The following is a 12,633-nucleotide window of genomic DNA, read 5'->3' as shown; positions in this document are numbered from 1 at the left end:
TAATGTCTCTGCTTGATTTTTTTTATTTCACTGCCGCCCGCAGTTACATGGTATGTTGTTTCCTACCATTCGTGTCCTCTATGCTGTCTCCGGAGGTGTGAAACCTGACCTACACTTGATGCGCCCGCGCAATAGGTTGCACCGCGCCTTACAAGCAGGTCACTATTCAGGGGCAAAAAAATATAGTGCTGGTGCTTCATGGAATAGTTGTTTTACCGAAAGCGTTGTGCCTTCGCGGCTCATGTTAAAGCAGCACGCGACTTGTATACCTCAGCTGTTTCAAGTTTAACGAGGCCGATTGTGCTTTAAAATTCGCCAACAGCTTGAATACTTGGGTGCACAGTAAACGTTAAAAGCTTGCACAATTAAAATGCCTTCATGGAAAACACTGACATTCCTGGATTTCCTTTACTACGGTTTTCGAACTGGGGGATTCCGGAATAGGAGAATAGGATAGCACTGTCGTTTATAAATAACAACCACTTGGAAAAATAAATTGCCATAGAATAAGTGCTTCCGATGAAATGCCCTTTCAGCAAACAAAGAAGTGTGTTACCGGCTTTCGCATTGTTGATAGATGTGAGAATATTGCTGCATAGATCTTGCCATAGTGTGGTCTTAAAAGTTATTATGTCAGTAACCTCTGCAGAAGCAAACAACAAACGCACACACTAAGTCATGAACCGTACTGAACCGTTGATGACTCCAGCTTTTTTAACTTGTGCTCACTTCAACGTGGTTGTCTTGCTAATCACATTGTGGTTGAGGCACTTCTTTGTTTTTGTGACACTCCAACAGAATAATTATGGCAAGAAGCCCTCAAGCGGTAATTTCTGTAATATCATCCTTAGGAACCAATCAACCGACCCGACTTCAAGTTATTTTTTTAAAAAGAAGGCTCGCATCTACTCACCAAAATTCCGTCTTTATTTTTTTAACCTCCAATGACAACGCAATTAGACACAACTGGAGCCACCATTAAAGTTGCGAGAAAAATACCTATTTCTTCTTCGTCTCAAAGTACAGAACAAAGAATTCCTCTGAAAAACGTCCGGTGTACATTTACTTCACGTAGCTGCGAAGACGGTTCTCGAATACTTTGGACTATTATTTCTTGAAGCTTTGACTGGTCTGCACCAGGATTACGGTGTACGTAACCACTGACGCAGCCATCTGCGAAAAAAGGAGAAGCAAACAAGCAAATTTAGTGTTCTCAAGGTACTATTATGCTGCTTTGATCATCTGAAACTTCCAAATAAGGAGCATTATTTACATTTCTTTTCAGTATTGCAGTTTTTTTTTATGAGTGGCAATGAAGTTATGGTGAACTCGTAGCCGTGTGGAAGATTCACCAGAGCTGCGATGACAGTGGTTCTTAGTATACTTATGCCCTATTCATAAAGCGTTTTGAAATCTTTTTGTACCTCTACCCCTCCCCCCCCCCTACATGCTAGGGCTTAAACAGGAAGAGCGTGCTATGTCTGCAATTTCTGGGTCAGCATGAATAAACTGATTTGCAATGAGTTGGACCAATAAAAAGTCCCTGCCAAAAGAATTAACAAAAATTCACAAAAAGCGCTTAAATGAAATTCTTCAGAAGAGCATATTTCACAAATCCTGATGCCGGACATGTTATTAACATAGGCGTCCTGCCAATGGCGAAGAACACTTACGAATTCAACATTTTGCACATTCGACCCCTGTCGCGTATTACTGTCATTATCCCTCAAAAAGGTGATGTTGATTTTATAAAAAAAGAACAAGTGTCGTGATTCCGGGTTCAATTTAACAATAGTCGAAATCACAACTACCGCTCAACGTATAAAGCCCACGGTTTAAGTGTTTGATTTTCATCGTTCTTGGGGCGCACTGATCAGGGTAGTCCAGTCTGGCTACTCGGGTAGCAATATGTACGTCTGAGTGTCTGAGTGAAAGTCGACGTAAACGCTCAACTTAGACATCGTGTGTCCTGCAAACCTGTGTTGCACAGCCAAGGAAGCGGCTTCCCACGTACCCACTATAAATGTTTGCACCTCTAAGAGTGCTGGTTTGTCCCAAAGCTAACACCCTTACCCATAGGAGTATACCTCTCAGCTTTTTCATCATAATAAACCTTTCTTCCTCTCTTAAGAGTATGAAAATGATTACTCTACACGACACAGAGCTCAAGCTACACCAGCGATGAGACAGACGCCGTAGTGGAAAACGAATATTTATGACCACCAGCTGTACATCGAAAATCTGACGCGATAGTTTCACAGGGTGATGTTTTCGAGTTTACAGCATGTACATTTTATGTCATCTGTCGCATGTATTTTCGTGCTCAATTGGCCGCAAGAACTCGGCCAGAATATTACTTTATCAACGCCGTCAATGCATGAGCCGGTCCTATTTCTTAAGAAATGAGGTTTGGGCTGTGGAGACAGCTAGGCATCTTTTATGCACCCATAGTGTTATGTCCTTCTATGCGTAGGCCGTAGAATTTGTATTTCTTTGCTTTTTTTACAAGACTCTCATCGACGTCACCCTCGCCATTTCTCCAGTCAATTTGCAATTTAACGTCTCTGAACTGGCAACCGCCAGATCCCTACTAGCTCCTTTAGGAATGAAATCAAATCACTCTTCATTTGCGTCGCGTTAGATACATACATTGGCACCTATTCAGAAAGTCGTCCCATAGACATGGATGAACGAGAAGCTCCTCTTAGTAATTAAGCGGTTATAAATTACCACAAATAACTGCTACAACACAGCACAATGTAATTAGCTGCAACAGCGTGAACACAGCAAACAAACTGCTAGCATGCAACATCAGGATATAAACGCAGTGAACATTGTCCTAACAGTGAAAATGAAAAACACCTAGCAAATTGTAACAACACAGAAAAATTAATGCAGACCGTTTAGGAGTAAGGGATCAATTTTTAAAAAAGCTCTTTTACCAATACCCTTTAACAGAATAATCGGTTAATGCCTAACGTTACGTTGAAAAGGAACAACTACTGTCCCCCTTGACTGCAGCACAGAGCGACGAAGGAAACAATACAGGTTTCTCAGAGAGGCAGTGCAGCAGTTCAAAAATATATCCTCCATGGGGGTTCCAGCTTGGGTCCAATGACTTCTCGGGGAGCTTGCTCTATCATCTGAGCTAACCAGGAGGGTAGCAGACAACAGAATACGTTGACTGAGTTGTCGATCAATTTGGCCTTGCGCTGCCATCTGGAAAGCCCTCGTGTATTTTCTTCGTAGCTTCGTGTTACATTTGGGTAGATGACACTTTCCCCTTCCTCGAACATTCATCCAAATTGAGGGTATCCGCAGAACTGATTTACTTTAATGGTGTGTCATCAAAAAAAGCTAAGCGGACACGAATGAAACATTATGCTTGCCGTAATTAGTGCGTACAAACTGTAGCAAAATCATTTTTATTCGAGGCGGACCCTCTCGAGCTAAATTTTGACAAATGTGAAAAAAGCTCAACGGTGCATACTCCAAGAAGTGCTGCTGCAAGAGGCGTAAATTTTCAAATAAGAACAACGAATACTAAAAACTATGCTTACGGATACAAGCAGCGACATCTTGAGTTGGAAGAAGTCTGCTCCTTTGATACTCAAATCTTCCGGATCGATTGAGTCGTGAAGTTGTTCGACCTGAAGCAAAACATCAGGACGACGCCACTTTTCAAAAGCTGCCGAAGAAGACTTCATGAAAAGAAATAAAAAATAAAGATATTCGTTTGGAAATTGCATTTACTACTTTGGGCTGAGTTAGCTTGAGTTACTAGTAGTGTATATTTTACTACGTTGGTACATGCCACAAGCTATGTACGTTAGCGGCAAAGGCTGGTGCGGTAAAAGCTGCGTTGCGACAGATTCACCAATGCTACAGCCCCATAGTGCACAAACGTACGTGGCCGAAGGCAACGGCACAGCAATATCCACATAACATAATTTTGTTGCAGTGCAAGAGGGCGAAGACGTAGACGATATACACGGCACGAGCGCTGTGCTGAGTACCCCGTCTACGTGTTCGTCCTTTCCCGCTACAACAAAATTACGTTACCGTAGAAACTCGCCCAATTTTCGACCCTGTTGCAACATCCACATAGCACGCTCCTTGAAATACAGAACAAGCAGAAAAACATTGGAACACGTTGAAAAGTGTACAAAGAAACAAAAGCAGCACATTCAACCACACGAGTTGAAGAAATGTACTTGTGTAGTCTCACCTTTTACCGAGCGAAGGCGATAAGGTGATAAGTGATACCTGTAAATTTCGCAGCGATCTGCAGGAACACCAGCTGCTGAGTTCTTGACATATTCTCAAATTTGAAGAGTGCCGCAAATCACACAACTAAGAATGCGCTTGTGGTGTATCTTTTCTACATTTTGCGCTGTTGCTAGCAGGATGGAAAACCAACAAGCCCAAGCTGCTATTCTTAAGAATGGCATTGGCACTAAAACGCACCCACGTCCCGCGGTAATGAGCTTAAGCGCGGGCGCAAGCATAATGAATAAGTTGAGCGAAAGGTTGCGTTCAGACTAAGGCTTACGTCGGAGCCGATTTTAATTTATCGGTTCAAATGCATACAAAAGGCAGAAACGCGCTCATTAGATGACCGCCAAACAGAGCCGAATCGGGGTAGTGTACTTAAGAGAGAAGCATTAATTAGAGCGGCTGAAAGAAAATCAACGTTCGTTTAGAGCCTCGAGTTTTTGCCAAATATCGGCTAAAAGCAGTAACTTGCAGAAAAAAACTAAATCACAAAGCTACCAAATCAATAGTTCTGCACTGAAAACGGATATTGCACTTTTGTAAATTGTATATGCTAAATCATTCGAAGCAGGCAAACGGGATATATCACTTTTTGGCTCACGTGAAATTGTAAGACATTACGGGGGGTAACATGCAGAATTCCTACTTTCGATTCAGCGGTATAACATAAAATGATGAGTAATACTTGAATTTTATTCAATTTAGATTTCTTAATTGGTTCAGTTCTTACATTTCTGATATGTATTATTTTTATTGCTGAGTCATGGAGCCGTAAACATAAAAGTTCAGCTCTCTTCAAAATTTTTTACGTTGAAGCAATAAAACAAACCGATGGCCTAAATAAAGAGCAATTACGGGCCACAGTTTGCGTACTTTACCTTTTTTTTTTCAAACACAACAAACATCAATAAATTCCATGCAGTTGATGAGGAGCGAAGCTGGTTCTCTATTCCGTAAATTCGCATAGGAACGGCTGAGCGACTGCTTAAGGTGAGATCATTAGGAAGGCGCCAGCGCAACGACAAGCAACCCCCGATCATTCACTAATATAGAATGAAATTTGGACCGGGGCTATCTACATTAGCTGCCTCGCAATGCCTGATTTCACTATGACAGTTTTAGTATACAGCCATTCACGTTCTTAGAGCAGTTTCCAGGCTAAACACGCTTTACTAAATTGCGGAGTATTGTCAAGTCCATACTTTTGCTGAGTAGACTGACCATCTCAAGTGCTACAATTGGGTGCCTTGTTGCACGGAATTGGCAGTTTCGTCTCTGCGCACAAAGATATAACCCATAAAAGTAGTGCGGCACATACTACACATACAAAAAAAGATAAGGCAACCAATGCGAATATACAAGACGCCGGAAAATTTTGTCCAACCCTATACTCACTTCGTTTCTGCAGTAGTCGTCATCTATACGTCGAAGGCTTTTGCAGAAATCCTTCACTTCCTTAGCCTGAAAGCACAGGTGAAAATTTCATGAGGTCACTGTTTTCGCCCCGACTCGTTCACTCGTACTCAGTAATGGGATGGATTTCCTTTCTTTTGTTTGTTAATTCTCTTAAGTAATTTCATAACTGCCTTACGAGCTGGCTTTGAAATGTTTACTTCAATATTTTACTCGCCAGTTACATAAACCTTCGCAGCGGTTCAAGCTTAGCATACCTGCCAACCCGCCAAATGTAGATTTGTAAAAAATTCTGGGGACACGACACTGACTGGAGCGAAGGGGGAGTGGCCACCGAAGGTCTTGCAGCACAATTCTATAAGCTATATACGCACTTTGATAACAGGAATTTACCTTCGGACCAAACACACAAGCAACAGCAAACTTGGGATAGCTAGCCGAAATTTTACGAGTAGCACATTGCATTTACAAACCAGTAACTTTCTCAACAACTTTATTGTTGCAAATTTCACCTGCTTCAGGAACTTCTCCGTATAAACTTGGTCGAAAAAAGGTACCTTCAGCATACTTTCACCGTCCCAAACTCTCAAGAGAAGGTTCGAGAACCTATGAACGAAACTGTTTCAGAAACTGAATTTCTATTTTTTAAGTTGAACGCAACTTTCGTAAAATTGCCACATGAGTTGAAATTCATAAACTTCACAAAAATTTTGAGTTTCACATTGTATGAGTTTAGGAAAAATGTTCGTTTAAGCGGCAAACTGTCGCTTCACAAACGTCTTTTTGTTTGCAAATCACGGTTTTTACTCCTTGTACTTTATTTTTTGCCTTAAAGGAAACCATAAAGCAAGACATTAAGACTAACGCGCTGGAAATACCTACATTTTGCGTGGACGAACTGATAGATAATAACTGATGAGCCCTACTTTAGAGAAAAGCAAATGCCTGAACCTGTTCAAGCAAAAGCCTAGACGAGCTTCTCAGTAACAGTATAAGCAATCATCACTCACATACTTCAGGTCTGGATCTATAACACAAAGACTATTTGAACCTGAGTCTGCTCACTTTCAAGGCAGCATACTGGAACATTCGAGTAGTTTTCGATTATTCAATGAAACCTAATTGAAACAGATATTCTTTGTAATTGGCAGTCGTCCTCTCGGAACAGTACAAGAAAGCGTTTACCTAAGCTGAAGAGTCACAGGTAGTGGGAATGAAACCAAAGACGATGAAAAATACGACGTATTGCATTTGGCTGGTACTTCATAGTAGTCACCAGCATGTCACCAATATCCTTCAAAGAGGAACTATATACATAAACAGTGCAATATGTCAGCAAGATAACCAGTTGGTTGAAATCCCTAGGATAAAAAAGAATTTCTAAGGGAATTTAAGGTCTGCGGAACCAAGGCTGGCACGAAAAGGAGAAGCGTTTAACGTCGAAATATTGGAAGTTAGCAACATGAGTGAGACAGCAAGCGCGGGTAGCCAAGGTTCTGTTTGAAAAAAGGAAGTCGAGGTCAACACTTCAAGCTGTGCAGCGAATGCACACTTTTCATTACAACCTACCTATTCAAAAACCTTGTTTCCCAATTTTCTGTTTTATAGGGAACAACGCTATTGTAGGGTGATGCTCAGAATGGGTATGGCCGGCTACACAATATAAGGACCAACATCTGCATATACATCATAATGAACTGTTTAAGAAAAGGCAAGGTTATCGGACTACTTGGACTCACGATTGAGATTAGGAAGTTTCTAGGCAAAGGATGGAGTTGGCTAGCGCAACACAATGGTAACTGAAGATCGCTGCAAGAGGGCCTTGTCCAGTAGTGGGCTTAATAAATATAACCAAGCTGAATAAAGCAGAGCCAAGTTGAACTTCGCTCGTTCGCTCATTCTACAGTAGGCTGCTTATAACTCTCATGATGGTGATGATTAAACAAAACGGCCTAGGCACATGTCGTTTAAAATATCTAAATATCTCTGTTGCTTTCACAGTTATCATTATTAGGCGGCTTTGGATATACATACGATGCAAAGATAGGAAAAATAAAGGAAGAAGCAGGCTGGCAACTGCCACCGAAACAGGCAGGACGCCTGCCTACTCTTTAGGAATGAAAGAACAGAAAGAGAAGTTGAAGATGAAAAAGAGAAACCTACAAAGGAGAGAAAGAACAAGATGATAGACCATCAAGAGTAAATTTTAAAACAAAGACATAAAGTGCGGCATTAGCAAAATAGGAAAATCGCCTCAAGTCACGTTAACGACAACAGAATACAAAAACAAAGGTCGCTATGCTCCCAAAAATAAAAATGTTACAAACGGGAAGCCACGACAGTTTCTTGTAACATGTAGTCGACTTCATTACTAATGCATTCATTTCGCAGCACTCGAGCTTACCGCGTTCACCAGCGACTGGCTCGCCAAGGTCAGCGTCACAAATTCATACCACGTCCAAGTGCCGAAAAGCAAGACGCTGTAGTGCTGCTCCATCAGCGCGCCTTCTCTGCAAATCTCGTAGACTCCGGTGCACGGTATGAGCAAGGCACAGGACGAAGACACGATCAGGGCCACCTGCCAGACTTCGTTGACCTCGTTTTTCAGCTGACCTATCCGGAACACGTTCAGCCTCACGGTCTCAACGCACCTGGACATTTTATGAAAGGAGCTGACAGTCGACAGCAACGCTAACTTGCTTATTGTCTGAAGTTTGTTTTTTAAAATGAGAAACATATTATGCCAGTACAGGATAACAAAAAATTCACGCTGTGGTTACGCATGTGCAACACTATAGTTTAAAAGTTGGATTTAGAGAGGGCTAGACGTTTTCTGTAAAGGGGGCAAGATGGGCCTTCGTTAACGCACGTCTTGAGAACAGCACGATACCACTTGGCACTCAAGTTGCGTGGGACACCCGGTATAACCTTGAATATTGATCCAAATGTAACGCCAGCAAGCGCACCTTTGTTCTACGTAATGAAATATCAGCGGACACATGAAACCTGCATACATAATGTCGGCTCACAGTTATCTCTAAAACAGGCAGATCTATAATGAGACAACGCATGACACGGGACGGCTTATTCAATTTTCCAGTATGTGTTGTCGTTAATTGAGGCGTACACTTGGGCGATTCGGTATGCGTCACTGGGCTCATGTTTCTTCACGATTATCCTTCCAAATTGTTATGCGCGACTGTGGCACATGGAGTGCACAAGTCCTAAATATATAATATGATGTGTCACACTTCTCTGTGCAGACACTTCCCCTCAACATTATTCCCTTGACAACCAACACGCACTGCCATCCATCATGCTCCTGAGACAGACGGCGAACGTATGAAGCCTATGTGGACGCCCGTGGATGTAACCAGTTACTGCTGCTACCCCCATACTCAAACATACTTCACGTCATTTAGGTTCCAACATCGCGTTGGGTCCTCATAGCTGTCGACTGCTTCTTCCCACCGCCACTGCAGTGCTACCAATGTCGTGCAGGCATGAGACAGCAAATACGTAAAATAAAAACTATTACCCGCGTACGGCAGTTCCTGTCAAAGATCACCCACCTGGAGATGTCGTCGTATAGCAACGGCTGAGCTCCTTTCAAGCTGAAGCAAACTTTCAGCGCACGTAGCTGGCTCCTCATGTATTCTGCCAGCACTTCGCACGAAGTCTTCAAGGTGACGATGCAGACACTGTCATAGACGAAGTAAAGGATGGCAGTTGCCAGGAGCCTCAACCAGATGTAAGTCACCGTAAGGGCGCTTTTGCCAGAGTAACTGGACAGCTTGTACGGAGGCTGCTTGGGAAGAGTCATGATGGATGCCGTGCATACAACCATACACAGGCAGGCTCGCAAGATATCCGACCAAAAGAAACGCTTAGCAGCAATGCGGTACCACGAGGCCATTCCGATGTGTTTTTCGAAGGCCAATGCTCGGGAGTAGAAGGAGGCCATCTTTGAAGAGCCGAGGGACATGCAGAGGTAGTTGACGACCATCCTGAAAGTCATGACGGCGTGTTTTCAGTTTCTGTCCTCAATCTCGCGGCTTGTCAACAAGTTGGTTAGAGGAAGGTAACGTTGCAATAAAGAAAGGTCCCTCCCGTTCCCGCTATCTTTCGAACAGTAACCAAACTCACAAAAAGGAAGTGGAGCTAATCAGTGAAGTATTAACGGTCCAAAACTATTGAAAACTATACGGCAGAAATAATAGATTTTAATTAACATATACTCTAATAGACAAAACAATGAAAACACTACTACATAACAGTATATATAATCTAAATATATAAAGATGTTTGTAATGATGTCCAAAATAGCATGTCGTTCTTATTTTCGCACGTTTGCCGAGTTGGCTACCTCGAGTAGAATACCAAGTGATCGTTTCTAAGTTTTGCAGATTTTTTAAAAGTCGCCTGTTGCAGATAATTCTACTCGGTGAGTTGTATTATTGAGAAAAGTGTAGATTACGTACACAGGTAAACGAAACACATACAACACAACTAATCAAGAAATATTCCGTAAATACATTCTTAATGTATTTGCATCAAATATTGGAATTTACGGATTTTAGCTGGTGAGTTTGCAAGGCGTATCCACTTAGAATGACTTTATAGAATGACTCCAGTTCGGAAATATGTGCCATTAATCTCGCAGTAAAAATGCGCTGTTTTTTCACTTACATTTTTTTACAAAACGCTTTTTATGCATTGAAGCACAAAAGTAACTTCCATGCTAATGTGTTTCGTCCTACAGATTAGGAAATAGTATCTCGGGTCTAATAACATCTTGTAGATTTATTTCGTTTGGATACGGCTTGCAAACTGACTGACTAAAATTCTTAAATTGCCATGTGTGCCGTAACGTAATTACGGAAGATGTCAAGTAGCGATCATTTGTATGTGAGTAGAACATGTTTTCGATTTCTCGTGCTAGTAATGACCGCCTCTTCCAGTAATCCAGCTCAAAGACAAGAATCATGCTATGTGCCACGGGTTATCCTTAAAAATCCTGGAAAACCGAAAAATGATGACCTCGTATACTGACTGCCGTCCGGACAGGCTGACTATGAAAATAGAAGAGTTTCCATCAATACCAAGTTATGGGCGTACAGCAGGACTGTTCTACTCATTTTAGTTTCTTCGTAGCAATTAAATATCAGAAGGTCCGTACACTCCTTGTGAATTGCAGAAGGATGGAGCTTTGAGCTAAGTGCATTGTTTAGTACCTTTATTATTCTAGTTGATTCAGTGCACTTTAATGGCAGTTAAAAAAGTCAAAATACCCATTTGTAACTTTCCAATCTCTAGAAGTTGCCAAATATCTCACTCACTTAAGCAATACAGTTGCAAATATGGAGCGGTATAGTCCACTGAACAAAATTTATAGACGTATTGTGGTTGCACCAATCGTCTTTTAATGTAGTGAAGGAATAAAGAACCATTTCTTTTTCTCATGTGTGTTCTTATCACAGAGTTGAAACAGTACCTATGCAGCTGCAATTTTCTACAATCACCCTTTAAACTTCATTACATTTGACGCGCAAGCGTCACTGTTCAGCTCTTAAAATTGGCGGTATCTGTCTGAAGTCGCGAAGCAAGCGAACAAGGAAGCTCGCGGAATCGTGAGGAATCGCTCGCTGCAGCTGCCGCGATTCATCACGCCTGCGTATTAACAGCGAGTGTCCGCGGTCATCGAATGTGAAGTGTTCATGTTTGCCTGTGCGCGCTGACACCATGCTAGTTAATTTAGTTAGTAAACGAATGTTTACAAAGGGGCGTTCTACTCCGGTGGTTGTGGCGTGTGGTGCTGCCGCGCCAGCCCTGTCTTAAATAGGACCTGCGATGCGGACAGCGTAGGCGTTTAATTGCACCGAGGACCGATAGCAACGTGTGTGCTATAGCATCCATACGCTTGCACGTCACCTGCATACACGAAGTTAAACGTCACTGTAAATAATTTGTGGTATGTATGGCAAATGTCATAGCATTGCACATGGCATTGAATGTATGAAATTACCTGCCATAATTGCGGATGTGATGAAACTATAGAGCACATAGCGTTTCATGGCTCACCCTACGAATTTTAACCATGTCCTTTGGATACAAGCCTCAGCCGCATATACATGAACGGGCATTCTAAGCTGCAAAGACCGTGGGCCATGTTCTGTACACAAGGTGACTAAAGTTCTAATGCGCTTCTTCGTCGTAACTGTACTCCACGGAATGCTTGCGATTATACAGGAGTGAATATTGTAGAGACAGCTTGCTGTTTCCTGTCTGCAACGTGAAGAACACTTTTTTTTTTCAAAAGTCAAGTAGGCCTCAGCGAATAGTTCCGAGGTATTCAAATGGCGCGCCTGTATCAGCCTGCAATAATGGTTGGCTCAGCTTCCAAAGAATAGTGCTATGACATCTGAATTGCAAAAAATTATGGCTGCGAGAAGCTCACTAAATATTTTCACTACTTGTGCCCACACTTGTGCAGTCGGCTTTGTGTTTTCAAAATGCTTTTTTATGTCACCATTTGTTTCCTTGGAGCTCCAGCAACAGTGCGGAATAAACTATTAACACTGACTCATTTACTTGCCTTCATTTCTTTTCAGTAATTAAGAAGTTAACCAGGCACACGTTTTCAATAAACCGAAACTTGAAAGATGGTGCTCGTAAAGTCCCTACTTTCTCCTCGGCTCCATTTTTCTTTCTCCTTTTTTTTTGGTTCGTTCACCGTAACGCATGATTCTTTTTTTTTCATATCGCCCTTTACTACATCATTCTTCCATACCTGAACAGCAGAACAATGTTCATGAAGACGCGCAGCATGCTGGTGAGAATTTCGCCATGTCCGCTCGCTTGGTTAGCCTTGTCGGCGACCAATTCCACTTCCAGCCAGATCAGGAACGTGATGACAGCACAGCTGTACAGCGTGTACACGCTTTT

General features: G+C 42.1%; 2 protein-coding genes across 2 annotated transcripts in view; one reads left to right on the top strand and one right to left on the bottom strand.

Annotated features, from left to right (window-relative positions):
* Window positions 1-12,633, top strand: part of LOC135912244 (5'-3' exonuclease PLD3-like) — a 34,159-nt gene that overhangs the window by 19,150 nt on the left and 2,376 nt on the right. The window lies entirely within an intron of this gene.
* LOC135912245 (uncharacterized) lies at window positions 952-12,633 on the bottom strand. The gene is made up of 6 exons (XM_065444625.2): window positions 12,479-12,633; window positions 9,261-9,695; window positions 8,093-8,339; window positions 5,671-5,736; window positions 3,561-3,650; window positions 952-1,173 (listed from the first exon to the last, which is right to left on the bottom strand). Exons 1-6 carry the CDS (start codon window positions 12,514-12,516, stop codon window positions 1,108-1,110), a joined length of 942 nt encoding a protein of 313 aa, XP_065300697.2. The 5' UTR covers window positions 12,517-12,633; the 3' UTR covers window positions 952-1,107.

Source organism: Dermacentor albipictus, chromosome 10 (genome assembly GCF_038994185.2).
Source record: "Dermacentor albipictus isolate Rhodes 1998 colony chromosome 10, USDA_Dalb.pri_finalv2, whole genome shotgun sequence".
Lineage (NCBI taxonomy): Eukaryota > Metazoa > Arthropoda > Arachnida > Ixodida > Ixodidae > Dermacentor > Dermacentor albipictus.
Note: the sequence above shows the minus strand (reverse complement) of the source record. Positions and strands in the feature narration are given on the sequence as shown.

Coding starts and splice junctions, on each gene's coding strand:
- LOC135912245 (XM_065444625.2), bottom strand. CDS start 12,516: ATGCTGCGCGTCTTCATGAACATTGTTCTGCTGTTCAG. Junction 8,340..9,260: donor CTATACGACGACATCTCCAG/GTGGGTGATCTT, acceptor TAAAATGTCCAG/GTGCGTTGAGACCGTGAGGC. Junction 5,737..8,092: donor GCCAGTCGCTGGTGAACGCG/GTAAGCTCGAGT, acceptor CTGTGCTTTCAG/GCTAAGGAAGTGAAGGATTT.